Below are 16,926 nucleotides of genomic sequence, written 5' to 3' on the forward strand. Positions count from 1 at the left end.
TTTATAATTAATTTTTCCTAGAAACTTAAATTTTTGTCTGATTTTTTTAAGAGTGGAGATCCTATATTATGATGACTCCATAATAAACAAACTGCCAAAACTTATGAAGACTGGAAAGTATAAGAATTTCATTGGTATTCTCAATCTAGAATTGATTAGTAGTTTTCCTGTGATAAATAATGTTAATTCAATAAATATAATTATGCTAGAAGACCCACAAAAGATGGATATGGGCTTCGGAAAATTGAGTCGGGGCAAAGAAAGCATGCAGAGGGGAAAACAGCAACATTTCATTTTTTTTCAAGCTACTTACGATTAGGAACATAGATACCATATTTAGAAATAATGTTAAAATATATCGTGAATATAATAGTGATAGCCACTACAAAATATCTTTCATAACAATGAGATATATTAGATATTACACAGACAATATTTTGAATGTATGCTTTAGTCAAGGTATCTTTGTTTCTGAGTGAGATTCTATAACATAAATTACAAAGTAAATGTAAAAATCTCCACCTAGAAATCATAGAAATCCTTTGGTGATGGTTTTATTCACAGTAAAATTAATGAAGCTATAAAATGTAAATTATGACACAGGTTCCTTCCTACTTGGTATGTCTACTTCCACATAAGGTAATGTTCAATTTTAAGTATGAATAAATTACTACTTTCACTTAAACGCTTCAGATTTTCTTTCAGTTCATAAAGATAAAAATAGTTTATACCGTTTTGCACGTTATTTTATCTACCAATAGTAATTAACACAGTCTTAATCTGGGTAATGTTAATGACCACTGTTCTCTGGTAAATCCCAGTTAAACCAAGCTTATTAAGGGCTAATTAAAGGAGGTATTATGTGCACTGAATAAAGTAATGTGTACTGCTAGAGTCTAAGTGTGCATATTCTGTGATAACCTGAAATGTGACAAAACTTTTCAGTTAAAGGTTTATTGGCTGATTATTGATCTCTTAAAATATGTGAAAATTAAATGGTCCACAGCTTGCCCCTCTCCTCTTTTCCCCTTCCTCTTTTTTTCTCCTCCCTTCTTCTGATGTCTCTCTCAAAGATTCCAGTAAGGGAACAGCAAGGAAGCATTATAGAGCACTGAGAACTTTTAGAGAACCTGAGGATGAGAGCAAAGGGAGTTGGTGAACACTGGTGAGTAGGTGTGGGGAAGGCGTTGAGACTAATAGACCTGCAAAGAGAGAGTGTGCTATAATAAAATAAAAAGGACATTCAGTTTTCAACAGTTTATGTAGAAATAATGAATAAATAAAATACTGGACTTCAGGTAGTGTGAAGGTCATAATGTGACACAGAGAGAGAGAGAGAGAGGCATAAAACTAAAGATGCCATCACATGATCTCCTAATTAAAGTTTACTGTTCAGATTTAAATGAAAACAGATCAAATGTTAATAGAAAATGATGATTTTTTTTGGCAAATTTAATTCTCTAAAGCAACATGTATTAGATATTGGCTTATCTTGACAAAGTAAAGAATACTGCTACCTGGTTACTTCTGTATCTTTTCTTTCTTTTGGTCTATTAATTTGTTTTCCTTTGTCATTTCAGGCATCTCTGTTTCATAACATTAGTGACTTATATAGAGTTGCTTTATTATTGAATAAATGTAAACCTGCCTGCACTGCAGGAGTTTACAGCACAGGAATTTCAAACCACAGCCATTCCGGATTCCTGAGGGAATATTTAGATGTTATGCAATTGTACTACCGTGTTCATCCCAGGAATAAAAAGCTTACAAGTAAATGATTCAATCTGGCTAGTCATACTTTAAAAATCACATTATTGAACCTAATCATGCTTGAGAAACAAGCACACATAAAACCTCAAAATATCAAGAAGAACAAAATGAAGTTTTTAACTACTCTGAGCTGGAGTTTCCAAGAAACACATGATGTCTAAACTAATATTATTACAGAGCAGAAACCTAAACAGTGCATGTTTATCTGTTTGGTGTGTAAATTGATCTCTTATCACCCAGAGTAAGCAGATACACCATCAATCACGAGACCATACAGCCAAAAGCAATCAATAAAAAAAGCACAGGAATTGACAAACAACTTGTCAATGAAATTTTTTTTTCTGAAATACTAAGCTGGAGCCTTTTAAAAGAATTGCTGTGGCCAATGATGGTTGTATTTTAGTCTGCATGCTTGTTAATAGAGAATTGATGGTATATCCACTTATTTCAGCTGTCTGGGGTAGGTTTTCACACTTGAACAAAAGTAGTTCTGCTATCAACATAACAAAAACATGTAAACTTTTTTGTTAGCCTCACTAACTAGTTTCTAAAGCCCTAGAAACGAGAGAGAAAATGTTACTTCAGAAAAATGCAATATATCATTTGCTAATCAATAATATTCTGACCATTTTTTCATGTTTAGCAGAAGTAAATTACTCTGTATTTGAAAGTAGTCATTTTGATAATTTATGTCTTAAATATGATGTCTGTGGAGAGAATTCAGCATCAGTATATATTAAGCCAATTATGGGACACATCTTTTTTAGTTCAGAGAAGATCTCAGAAAATGCTGAATTATGCTTTGGGTAAGCTTTTTGGGACATTGCCAAAACTGTTATAAACATTTCTGAGCTCACTTTTCCAGGGAACTCTTTTAAAAATCAATTAGAAGTGAAAGCCTTTCAATGTAACTGTTTGAAAATGTCAAGCCAGGATTGCTTTGTTTTTTTGTTGTGCATCAATAGCAATATTTCAAAAGCTGAATACTAAATTGATCAGATCCTATACGTAAACTATTAAAGGGAATACAATGTGCAAGGTTGCTGAAGCTAACTCCATAGTGGGATGGGCTCTTTGTTTTAAGAAACTATGTTCAGTTAGGTAAAAAGAAAAACTGGGAGGGCCAACAGGAAAGCACACAGGAAGGGTTGCTCAGGATTCATTTTCATAGCATACTTGAGTAAACTTGCTGATTTGGGGAAAAAATTAAAAATTACATTGTAGTTCATGGCAGTTTAAAGTAATAAATGATTTGTATAACTTCCCTGAATCAGGCAATTTCATTCATATTGTATGAGCTATGCCATGAGGTTGCACATGAGTCTAAATTTACAAACAAGTGGTGTATTCAAGGAGTGAATATAACCAAGGACACAGTGTTTTCTTTATAATGTCAGATATGTGCATGTTAATATCTTTGATACATTTGTGTTGGCGCATGTGCAGATACAATGCTAACATATATTTGTTTAAAGAGAGATGTCATCAAACTCCCGAAAGGTGTATCAAGGTTTTGTTTCCTAAAAGTAATCTAATATTGTGTTTTATGTGTTCAAAAAAAATCTTAGCACTTTTATAAGAGACAAGAGTGAAAATGTGTAAATTTCTAAAACTGTGTTCTCTTACTCAACAAATGAACCACAAATTTATCATGGAGAGCAGAGGATTAAAATTCCTCTTGGATGTGCAGCAAACACATTGATATTAATTGGTTTGTCCTTTCAAGTTGTGTTTATCTCTTCATTTCCATCACTGTTCCAAAGGTCACTCTGTTCCATTTATAAATCCAATATGACAGAGATTAGGAAGGCAAAAAGCAACAACTAAATGAGTGCATCATCACGCAACCACACAGCTCACAATTCATTTATCCAATTAATAAAAAATACCATCAAATGCTCCGTGGTGAGGTTCTTCAAAGCAGCAAAATGGTTCGTGTCAGGACAGCTTAATCATCTATGCTTAGTACAGACAATATAGGAAACATACGGAAAGAGGGAAAAGCCACTGCCAAATTTGTGCCTCTTGAGGATTTCATTTCCTCTAAAACAATATAATTAAAGAAACCAAATTTCAAAAGAAAAGGGTCTGTAAATAGAATTTATGCTTGTAATACTTTGAAAAGAGACATTCAGGAGCTTAATGTAGTGATAAATTGTGTGTGTGTGTGTGTGTGTGTGTGTGTGTGTGTGTGTGTGTGGTGTGGAATGTGCATGTGTATGTGTGTTGATGTATGTGTGCATATATATGCAAGCACATGATTGCATGGTGTTTTCACATATCTATTTAGCAATTTGATGAGTTATAGTATGATGAAAAAGCATGTAAATGATATGAAATAATACCAACGTACATAAGCAGAGATAGGAAATCTTCCCACGAAATGCTCTGATTAATACATGTATTTAAATGTATTTAAAACTATTCTAGAGCTAGCTTTCCCTTTGCTGTAGGTGCAGTTTACACCGTGGCAGATGCATGAAAGAAGACAAGGAGAAAATAATCAAGAGTGTGCCTTACCACTAGTAACTCTAGGTGGATGAAGGTTAGATTGTCACAGAACATTGTTTATCAAAGAACTAAGCACTTTGACCACATCAGGATGTCTAACCTTTCCATTTGCACAGATATGAAACTTTGAGCTTCTGTCATGTAGTAAATCATGGACTTTTAGATGCCTCTCAAAAATGCATGTGAGGGAGTAAAACTAAAGTAAAAATGACAAAAGTAGAGGAAAAACTCTAGCTAAATCATCTAGTAAAAATTGTAACATAGTTGTAGAATTTATAAATGGGGTGAGGTGTAAAGAAATCCATCTATTTTTCCCAAAAGAGACAGAATCCATTACTGTACGTTGCTAGAGACTCTTTCTGAAGTAAAAAAAATAAGTGAAATTAAGGACAAATTAGTTTCAAAACCCTATTTTTCTCCCAGGTTTATCTTCTGAAATGTCACGTGCTCACAGAACCCTGGGGCAGTAGGATAAGCAAAAATATTCCTAAGTCCAGAGTTTTGAAATGACATGAATTACTTAAATATTATAGTGTCTGGGAATTACCAATCTGCACTTTACAATAAATAACCTACATTGCCTTCACACTTGCTCGTCAGTTTATATGTACTTAACTAAGGTATGTGGATAGTTGTTTGGAATGTAATCTATGTGTTTAAGTTAAATATATCTTCTAGAAAACTTATTATAAAATAATTAACTAGTTCCTGAAAATCATGTACCAATATTTTTCCTTTGAAAATCTAAAATACAATAACTTATGAGACTGCTTTACCCACAGATCCAAGACCTTTGGTCATACAGATAATTTAAAATGCATTACATCACTCCAAATTTCTATCTAGCAAGATTAAAAACTTTCTGAGAAATCCTAAATTGTTGCATTTTTCATGTAAGAATCAAGAGAAATATTATTAAAACATGCTATGAAGATATAGACAAAACTGATAAAATTTCAGTACATATATCATAAAGAATTCTAACTTTAGTTTATAAATGTCATTATTCATAGATATAAAATGTATGGTATATGTGACAATGTATGCACTCAAAGACATTTGTCCCCTTCTTTGTCCCTATGCAGACAGTAGGGACCAGCCTACAAATGACCCCAAGGAAGTGACTATTCTTTTTGGCTGACCGATTTATCAACAGCTTGAAGTGACAGGGATGGAGATTCAATCCTGCGTCTCCACATATCAGATGTAGGCCACATTCTTCAGTCTGCGGAACTAGAAAGGAAAAAAGTCCCTGTCGCATTTGCCCTTTCATAGAGATGGAAATATTATTAGAAAGGACATAAACAGACTAATTAAATCACAGCAGTGTGGCTGGGACGACAGCTGGTACTGCCTGCGACTGAGAAGATCCATATCTGAGAACAGGAGGTACTTCACTTCCAATCCATTCGCTATTAGGTGCTTTCAAGCTTGCTGTGCAGACATTAAATAATAACATATCATTTCCAAGACTAAAACGACATAAAGAAATAATAAAAAAAAGGCTTTCTAACCAAGAAATCTTTTGTGCAATGCCGAAAAAAAATCATTTACCACTCAGTTCTGCTTTTGAGATAAAGATGTAATAATGCCATTACCTTCCATCAGCAGGATCCTTGAAAATCAACACTCTTTGCTTATCATGCTGTGAAATACAAATAGAGCTAAAGGCATGGTCTGCACGGCACTGCTGCAGCGATATTAACTAACAGATCTGCCCTTTGTGAAGGAAACCGTATCCGTTTCATTAGTGCAGCCTCTAATTCAAAACTGTTGAAAATGAACTGCACATACTGTTTTAATAACAACACTCCTAATCATTATCAAACTGGTAATTCTCTCAGCACTGAATTATAAGGGTCTCTGTTTCCATTATGACCTGCTGTTAAAGAAAACCATATTTAAATCCTCCATTCTTTCTTATTTTCCAAATTATCCAGGTCTGTGAGAAGGGGAGGGGCTGTGCCATCCGGAGCATGTAAAAGTATGTCTGCCACATTATTTCATCTTAGGTAAACTGACAGTTTGAGGCATTTATGTCAAGCACTGTGTTATTTACAAATCCTTTGGTTAGACTACTTTGCATTCAGTTTGAAAATTCATGGTTCACTCAAATGACTTTGTACAATTTTGGAGCGCTTGAACACTTCAGAAAAGAATCAGAGCAATAAAAATGTGAAATGCTAAGTATGGTGGCAGGTGCAAAAAAGCTAAACTTGTGTGCACATAAACAAAGTGTCAAGCAAGTCCTAGGGTTGTCTCAGATATTACATTCACTAGAATTTTAGAAGCTATTTAAAAAATAGGTATTATTGGACATTATATTTTTAGAAAGCAAAAAGGTAAAAGGTTTATTTTAAATACACATTGTTCATCATAATAAGTTAAATGTAAAAATAAGTGAGTAGTGGAACATGTTACTGAGTCAAATAAGAACTGCCTGATCTTAAAAACATTGAGTGTAACCTGGCACATCTTTATACAAAGATGCTTTAAATACAGAGATACTTTTTATACAAAGTGTATTTGAACAACCATCATGAGAGTGTATTACAGGGATAATAGTCCTTCCTGTGAATATTACTTTGGGTGATGGTAGAATGTGGTGGAATGTGAGGGAAACTGTCCTATAACTCATTTTTCTGAATATATTCTAAATTATTTGTTTCATGCTTTTGCAAGATATACAGTCAAAAAACATTTAATTGATTCTTCACTTCAATTGTTAGGTTTCTATTAATACCCCATCCTTATTTACAAAAATTATTGATACTGAAGCAAAACATTGCATAATGTCTACTACTTTCAAACTATCAATATACATTGTAAATGTCTTCTAGAAATAGGAAAAACTTATTGCATAAGAATACTCTTTGGCTTATATACACCAAAAATATATTTAGCAACTCATATAAAAAAGTAGTACAAATGATTGATTATAGTCTAATTTTATTAATATTTAAGAAGCGATATAGGAATTATTTTAAGTATTAAAAGAAAAAGTGTCTTAATGCCGAAGGAAAGTTTCCCTTCAGTCACCTCTTGTGAACACAGATACTTATATTATTTAACAACAACAACAACAACAAAAAAAACCCAACAATGTTTGAAACAATAATGAAAGATAATGAAGCTATCTCTCCTGCCCAAATGATGTAAGAAGCATAAACAATGCTGATTGGCTCATGGTGTCTGTGCCACCTTTACCTAAGCTAATTTTAAAGATTTTTTTTTATAATAGCCACATTTCCCTACCATGGTAAAACTATAAAAACTTTTGTCCAGCCTCGTCCATACATTAAGACAATAGATGCACAGCACCAAAGAAAATTGTCTGCCTTCGTATTCTCACAGTCAATGTAAATATTGTCAACTGTGCTCCATCATGGATAATGGTTAAATAACATTTTAAATAGATACCTAGCACTCTATTTATCAGTTTCTTTGTTGAGACATATAAGTTGCTCTTGGGTTCTCTCTCATTCGGTTTGAAAACGACTTGAAAGAATGCCTTTCTATATTATATCTCCTACTGAGCCCTCAAAGTCAAGAAAATGTAAAGAGCCAGAGTGAACCTTCTTATTACAAAGATATCCAGCATTACCAAAAACTTATTTAAGGAGCTGCATTAATTATTGGCTTAATTACAAGTAGAAGGTAAATTTTCTATGGTTTTCCATGTATTTTGTGAATACATCTTAAAGCTTTTCCCTGGTCATACGATATAAGAGGTTTTAATGTCATATCAAGTTTGTTTTTCTAATTTCAATTTGAATGAGCTGTTTATTATACTCTTTACATTATCTTCTAAAAGATATTTAGTAAAGAGAAATGCTAGAGATATTAAATATTTATAAGTGCATCAGAATTCATGAAAAAGTAACCTAATCCCTTTCTTTGTTTTTAATGATGGGGTGAGTAACTTTGTATTAGATGTCAGGATATGAAGACATCCTTTGCATAGGGAATGATGTTAACCATATGGCCTGTTCACAATCAATTGAATCACAAGTCATGGCAGTTACTACACTTTTAAGAGTTGCTTGTGTTGCTTTCCATTAGTCCACTAATGTGACATTTATGAAAGGCTTCTAGTTGGGCAACATTTCTTGAACATGTATGAGACCACGTACGAACAGGAATAGCTGAGTTAAAAGTTTTACATATAAATTGATAATCATCAGTTCTAAAATGGCCTACATTCTAAATGCCATAACTATTTTAAACTTTTAGTGTAGGTTTTTCTTTTTCCATTATATGTACTAGACCCTGACTAGACACACTCATTTGATCCTTCTCGTCAGAGAAGACGAAGCCTCTTTCCAATTATTATCAGGAAACCATGTGAAAGTTGAAAGTCGAAAATCCACATTGAATCTGTTAAACAATAGCAAATTTCTTATGAACCAGTGATACTGTCATTGAACTGGAGACATTTTTAGAGCAAGCATGCTCCTGGCTTTTTCACCCTCCGATTTGGAATCTGCTCACAGTACTGCCAGCTTAACCAAAAAGGATTAACTCTCATATCCAACTGAGAACACAGATAATTCTCAGTAATTGGTAAAAAATGAAGATGAATGGGGCTGAGAGATAAGGAGCAATTAGCTCATCAGCAGTTACAGCTGTGCACTCAATCCGGATCCATCTCTTGAGTCTCGGCCCCTTTTAAAGAACCTAAGCAGACTAAGCACAGGACACCCCTCCCCAAAATTCCTGCTCTACCTGCCCATCATCGCTCTAGTCTTCCATTCTCTTTCTTACTCTGCGAAGACACCTGTCATAGCATGGTATGTAAATTACTACCTCTCTTAGGACCTATGTCTAAAGCCAATCTTCTTTTTAAACTTTTTTTTTATAACAGAAACCAAATGACTACTGTAGACACTCTTAAATTCCCTGTCAATCGTTTCATTATAGCAGCATCATCTGTTTGAAAATATAAGCAATTCCCTCATCTAATTATAGGAAGGATTTGAGCTTCATTAACATTGCCAAGGCAGGATCCAATGTGCAACTGCAGAGCTCTGCATGGCGGCCTGGCTCTCAGTTTCCTTTTATTTGCTGTCTCGAGTGCTCCAAGATTTTTTTTTTTTCTTAAATCATAAAATCATTCTTTTTCCCTCAAAATAAACTTCTGTCCTAGAAGTCAGGAAGTCACTTGTGTGCAAATCATTCCATATCAGCAAGATTATCCTTTAAGGTTACTTTTCTTGTTTCAAGGTAAGGGAATGATCAACTAGGGAATATATTTTGTCTCCCACTGTGCTTGGCCTTTTTGTCCTCTTAATAAATGTGTTTTGTTGGTGGCAGGACAGGAAAAGAACACAGGAGAAAGAATGAAGAATGCATTCCCAACTCACTCATGCCCTTACTTTTGCTTGAAAGTCCTGCATCCTGTTAACTATGTCAAATTGGAGAACAATTTGAAAAAAACCAAGTATTTTATACAAGTGACATTTGTTCAGCTTTGCCATTTACTGAACTAGCACAGGCCTGCCCATATGCTACGCGGAGTTCAGAAAGACAAAGTATTGAAGTCGTGAGATGACTTCACTTCCTTGAAGTAATAACAGCAGCTAGGGGGTTATGACTATAGTTTAAACAATGAGATTTTCTTGGGACATCTGTTTTGAGATCACATTTTGAATAGATATGAACTCATTTCCTATGAAGCCAGAAATCTACTATTGTTGATAGCTGTTTACCAGTTCTATGAGTCAGATATTAGCCACTGGCAAAAGTCCCTCTTGAATCCTCTGTGAATTTTCTAAACTGTGTACATAGTGTTTTCCTTAAATAAAATGTTGATAGAATGAATTCTTTTCTTGACCCTTGGTAAATTATGACTCACATACTTTGGAATAACATTTAATGCATGTATTTTTTAAAGGTGAATTTTATGGCTCTTTTAGTAAAGGGGGTAAGACACTAGGTTTAGCAAGTATTTATTTAGATAGCATAGATGTTCTGTGAGATGCTTTATGTCAATATTTAGAAAGCATTTCAAAACCAGAAGTAAAATTAAGGGTCCTTTATTTAGATTAAACAAATTGTGATTAATTTACAATCCTCAAAGATGAGCGTAATGCCAAAAGAAAAGATAAACAGATAAAAAGAAAACTTATGGATGCTGTCAAATTGACCTTGAGTTCAATGGTTTTAAATTTTCCCTTTCTAATATCCCAGTTCCAATTTGAAAGCAGGATGTTTAAGCTGGTTATGCAGATCGGTTGTTAAAGAAGAAAAAATAGTAATTTATCTGGCCTATATTCTGTGGAGAGTGTTGCCACTAAAAAGAAGCCAAGGCATTTTTCCTTCTTATCTGGAACGTAGCTCATATCAGCAAACCTGTCACAAGATAGTACTTGATATAAACAAGAGATTGCTAAGACATCTCAGTAATCAATATCAGGATGGCTACAGTATGGAAACCCCAAGCAGTGCATATCATTTGTCTCAGTATCTATTTCTATGGCCAAATGAAGCATTAATTCAAATCATAAATCTATGGTGATTTAAATCTGGGAATGAGCACCTGCCTGCTTTAATGATTTATTTTGTACATTTCAGTAAGCAGGGGATTTGTCCATATGAACTGACAGGTCACCTTCAGATGCCAGGAGCCGACTGTTTATCACCATGCAGACTAGTGTCTCATCTCAGCAAGTAAATATTAAACTAAAAGAATCCAATTGATTGTGGATGAGAGAGAAGGGTGATGTGACCATATATTTCACTCAGCAAGCTGATGCCTCTCTCCGATCTATCCTGAGTTCCTCACCTCTTCCTACACTCATCATCCTCTTGGAAAGAAACGGGCCCAAGGCTATCATCTAAAATTGGAATGCAAAGTAATTATTTGTCAACATCAAAGATTTCTAAAATACTTTTTTTCTGGATAGATTTTAGCCATTATGGATTATTCATAACTTATTATGAATCAGTGAAAGTCATCTTTCACATGATTTTGTGGTTGCCTCACCAAGACAAATCAAGCAGAAACATAATTTATTTTCCTGAGCTATAGGAATTTATTTACAATTAACTAACTGAAAACATACACCTATAAAGGAAAGCCTAAAATGTGAACAAAAGTCATAGGAAATATGATGAGTTGACAATAGAAATGTCACTGGGTGTGGGCAAGACTACATAGTAGCAATACACCAAGTCTAAACTTGACCTCTGTGAAAGATGTCACTCCTGCAGAGTGCTTATTAGTAAGAGCAATCACAAAAACAAATAGTTTGAGTTCTGGAACACAAGTTTAAGAGTCTTGGGATCCTTTACAGAATTTAAGTTTGACAATTCCTCTTCCTAGACACCTCTCAATGCTGCAGGGGAGTCCTTCCTTCCCATTAGCATGCAGCCCTGGTGGATTGGGAGTGCATTAGATCACCTTTATATTTTTACAATGAGCTGAGCTCAAAAGTTTAACGAAGTACAATGTAAAACTGCTTCCAAGTTTTCTCACAGCTCTGTGGCTTCAGAAGTAACACAACCAAGCAAAGAGGAACTCAAAGTAGGAAGCTGTTGTAGATGGCAATAAAAATAGGAAGAAAGTTCTAAGATGGCAATCTTAAGGAGACTTTAATAGTAAAAGTAATATCAACCTTGAAATAATGTGAGAAACAGGCACAATGAATAACATGCTAAGCACTGGATACATAGATTTTAATTATCACTGTCATTTTCCAATTGTCTTCTACTACTTTTAAGATCAGAATACCTACATAACTTTTCAAAGTCATAATCAAATTGTTATTGACCACTTAAAAGAGGCAGGAATTGGTTTCATAGATGCCTGGAGCCACAAAAACTGCTCAGTTCAGCAACTGCTTTGCTCTATGCAAACTTTGCTCTGACCTTCCCTGGGTTCCTTCACTGTTTGCAGCCACCCTCTGCCCACTTCAAACTCACTGTCTATGATTTCTAAATAAATATTCAAGAGTGGAGGTTTTGATGAAAGACAATAGGAGTTGTAAATACTTGGACAATTACAGCATGTTAGGAATGGGATGAAGAGGACAGAAGTAGTGCCCCACAAATCAGATAAAGTGGTCCATAATAGAAATGATGTATGTCCCTTGGAGGGGGATGGGTCTAACAATTCATGGATGCAAAAATGTCTCTAAGTAGCACCTTCTCTAAGAAGGTACAAATCAACACACCTCTTGGTTGAAAAGAATGTAAGGCAATTCATGCTATGATATAACAGCTGAACTATCAACTAATAGAAAAAGTTAATTTCCCAACTAAAATATAATGGGATATTTGACTTGTGTGTATTATAAGACATGATAATAGGTTAACTACCTAAATAATTAAAGGAAGCTATAATTTGGACACTGGGTAAATGTTAATACATACTAAAATGAAACACACATTAATGCTTAACTGTAAGTCATTTACTTCTTTACTTCTGTCTATTGGTTTCTTAAAAACCAACTGCTCTGCAGCTGCTCAGGTGAATTAAGACATTGTTTCTTTTGAATAGGTCACTTTAAAAGGTGTTGTTCCCCTTAATCCTGCCTTCAAGCATCTACCATCAGGAATGACTTGCATTGTGAGTCTACTTTGGAAATAATCAAAGTACCAGTTTAAAAATTACTATAATTGTTCATTGATGAGTAGACTAATTCTTCTTATGGGATAAGACATGAACACAACCCCCCACTACAACAAATGATGTAGACAAAAGTTTTCCTCATTTGGGGAATGATGGAGGCCCGAATGTTACAGTTCACTGAATTAGTCTCACCCTGGGAAAACCACCCTTTATGACCTTGGTATCTCTCTGCCAGGTAAACATTGATCACTTATCTTTATAAGTACTGAAAGATGGTCTATTTTAGCAGTCAAACAAAAGATAATTTTATCTAAAGCACTTAACAGTCCTAAAAGAAAGCAGTTAAAATTATTTCATTTTACTTCACTATTGAGTTGACTTAAAATCTAAAGCAACAGGAACCAACTGTGAGCTAAGCAGTTCTCTGCTTCCTCAGCCATCTCTCTAGGATCCCAAGTAGTGCCACTAGTGTATCCCTAAGGTTGTTTGTGGTGACACCAGCTCTTTCGCTGGTCGTCCATATTTTCACTGTCCTAAGAATAGCCACCGCCAGCTACTCTCAATTCAAGATCCAGCCATTTGTAGTTGCCCGTAAGAGGTTCTTCTGAGAAATCCTATTCTTCCCATTTGTATGTCAAAAGTGTCCCTTTACATTCATGGAAGAAATTGTGTGTGTGTGTGTGTGTGTGTGTGTGTGTGTTTGTGTGTGCATGTATATATATTTTTTAAATCACTTACTACCCTAGTGTTTTTTTCCAGTATGTGTGTATGAGCAATTGCAATGAAATGATAATTATTAAACTTCATATTTCATATGTCTGTAACTACATCTCAATGGGTGGGAAGCAGAGATCTATTGATTAACTTAAGAAACGATTTTAAAGTACTGCATGGAAAAGAGAAATTTATTGAATTGTGGTAAACATCTGTGTTGCCTAGAGCCATGATGGACAGGAGGATAACAGGCGTGTTCTTTACAAAATGTGATTTTTTTCTCTTGCAAAGTTATATTTTTAGCATCAGTTCCGTAGTGTTAAGGAAAACATTAGAGTATAGGAACAGGATGAAATGTTTGCAACACCGAAACCCAGATTACAAATATTTCATTTGCAAAAAAGTAATAAATTAGTTAAATAGCCCACATTTAAAGCTGCCTTTCACAAGCCAAGTGATTATCCTGTAAGGTAAAAATGTTTCATTTGGTTTCATTGTGAGTGCAAACAGAAGGGAAGCCAGATGATCATGAGAAGTTTATAATGTGCTTTTCAAATGGGAGATGTCTTGGTAATGGTTGTATATAGAAAGAATAACAAAAACATAATTCACATTGCTGGCAACATTGGAAAGTTTCAACTTACAATCTCCCTTGCCACAGTTTATCTTTGTGTAGTCTTTGTTGCTTGTGGTAAACAGTGTTCCTCACTGATATTTTTAAGTAATCATTTATAAGTTTTGCATAATTTTTGCATTGGCTTGGGTCAATTATATTATACACCAGAAAAGTAAAAGCTTATAACTCTTAGGACAGCGTTTTGAAACGGCATATTTTGTTACTACCTACTGTTTTAAATATTTTAAAATGGCAATCTGTAAATAAATTGTATTATATGTATGAGGAGAGCAAGGTACACATAATAACATGTATTATCCATTGTTTCAGACATCCACAAGGGACCTGAAGGCACCCCATATGAAGAGCAAATAGCTAATGCATAAATTCTGTTATTTGGGGATGAAATTTCTTACTCGACAATAAATAATTTTTAAAATGACAGGTAGGGTTGGATACACACATGTGTAAACACACACATATTTCCATATTTCTTTCACATTATCTATACTTTTGATTCTTAAAGCTTATTTGAATTAAGAAATGTATCAATTCACTACCTGTAGCATAAAATTATAGTTGTAAGATTGATCTTATGTTTAAAATAACTTTGTGAGATCCATAGTATACACACTAGAGAGGCAAAAGAAAGCCTTAAAATATACGCCTCTCTTGATCTTAAATACTCATTTCATCAATGAGAAAAATAATTCTATGGAAATATGACTGTGAATAGCTGGTAAACATTAAACTTACCAACACTTGAATTCATGTCCCCGTTTTCAGAATCTGCTCCATGTTGGTTGTTACTGGCATGATAGTTGCTCATAGCTTCTAATTTTATTTTTTTCACCTTCATTGCTTCAGCAATAGCTGCATTGGTAGCAGCTGCAGCAGCTGCAGCAGCTGCAGTCAGACCTTAAAAAAATAAATTAAAAGCAAAGTAATTCAAATTCAGACATTTGTGTGTAATAGTCCAAGTCTTTCCATAACACACATACAAATGAATGAATATTAGAGGATCTGATTCCTTTATGTAATACTGATAATATATTTCTACTCCAAATCAGCCATTGCAGCATTAATATAGATGGGTATAGATGTTTGTCAAATTCTTGATTTGATTATGAGCAGAGAAGTAACACATATTCCATGGGATCAATTATACACGTGGGCTGGATGAACTTGTCGATACAGTCTGAACATTCCACTTTCTCCTGAAAATCCTCTACAGGTGCCCAGAAGGAGACAGAAAGTTGGAACTGCAGATTAGCTGCAAAGCTTCCATCTGGTACCCAAGTTTTCACACCTTCTTTTCTGAACACAAAACCAGTTCTCATACCTGGTCTTGCAGCATCAACTTTCTATGTTTTTTTTTTTTTAATTGAACTCACTTCTATGATTGCCCATTTTCTAGTGAAATTCTTTTCATATTCTGGAGTCTTAACTTCCATATCCTGGGCTGTGACGGTGCCTGCTTGCTCTAACTATAAGGCCTATGTTTACATTTCTGTATTGGTACCCAGTGCATTGTACTGTGTATAACTGCATATGCATTTGTTTTTCTTCTGAAGTTTTGAGCTATTTAACAGCAATGGCTAAGTGTTATATAGCTGCATGGCTCAAGATGTAAAAAATTAAAATACAAAAGCAGTTCTGCAAATAATCTGCTACGACTTATTCAATATATAACTACTGATTTCAGTGAAACGAGTGTATTCTGATCATTGTAACACAAGGTCTAAAAAGCTATATTTAGGCCTAGATTGACCACTGTCTCTTCCTGTTTGATAGGCTTTGGTCATTTATGAAACAGCATCTAATAATAGATATGATCCAAAAATAGAATTTGAGGTCAACACTTGGAATACCAGAACGTAAATTATAGTGATCAGTAGTACAATCCGAGAGGTAGCAAAACAATAATGTTGAACAGAAAATTTATTATCTTCTTAATATATCAACTTTTACCAAATTGATTCATTCAAGCCTGGCATCCACTATCTGACAAAATTGACACACCAAGAGAAACATGAATAATGTCTGCTAGTTATAGAACATCACCTATCTATGAAAAGACATCGTGTGCTTCCCTGCACACTTCTCACACTGCTGCATTAGAAGTTTTGACCACTGTGTTTATGCCTTCTGAATTTATCTGGATGATTTATTTCTACTCCCAGTTGGTAAAGAGAATGAACACACCTCTTCCTCCCCACTAGTCACTACTTATAGTCACCATAGTGAAACACTGCTGCCCATAGAATTACATGGAAGTCTTTTCTCGGTGGAAGTCTTTGCTAGCGAATAGGTGCATAGAAGACTCCACCTTCTCTTCAGATCAGTGCAAAGGGGCCTTGAACATTTTTATCCTAAGTCAGTAGGATCTGAGATCTTTGCTTGAAAAACTCATAACCATTCCTTAAAAGGCATTGATCTAAATTCAAAGAATCCATCTTGGGTCTAGCATGAGTATTCACTGCCTTTCAAGTCTCAACCTGAACAGATTCTCTCATCTTCCTCTGATTGAATTTTTCTCCTTGATTACTCATTTCCTTCAAAGGTGTTTCAGAATATTTTCTTTCCTGTTCCCTTTATATCCTCTGTGTGTTTCCCAGAAAAATATTTTCCCTTGCTTTTTGCCTTTTAACAAAGGGGAACATCTCATTTTTCCTTTCTTCAATTTTCTGGTGTCGACTTTCTCCAATGTATCTCTCTTCTCAGTTCTTAAGCTTGGCTTTAT

At 34.5% G+C, this 16,926-nt stretch overlaps 1 protein-coding gene across 2 annotated transcripts in view; it reads right to left on the bottom strand.

Moving 5' to 3' along the window:
• Positions 1-16,926, bottom strand: part of Dach1 (dachshund family transcription factor 1) — a 383,574-nt gene that overhangs the window by 166,466 nt on the left and 200,182 nt on the right. For both annotated transcript variants that reach the window (XM_021181594.3, XM_021181596.3), the window contains exon 3: positions 14,940-15,101. In XM_021181594.3, the coding sequence (XP_021037253.1) occupies positions 14,940-15,101 (162 nt within the window). The remainder of the gene's footprint in view (positions 1-14,939; positions 15,102-16,926) is intronic.

Source organism: Mus caroli, unplaced genomic scaffold (genome assembly GCF_978045245.1).
Source record: "Mus caroli unplaced genomic scaffold, Mus_caroli_1 scaffold_12, whole genome shotgun sequence".
NCBI classification, from domain to species: domain Eukaryota; kingdom Metazoa; phylum Chordata; class Mammalia; order Rodentia; family Muridae; genus Mus; species Mus caroli.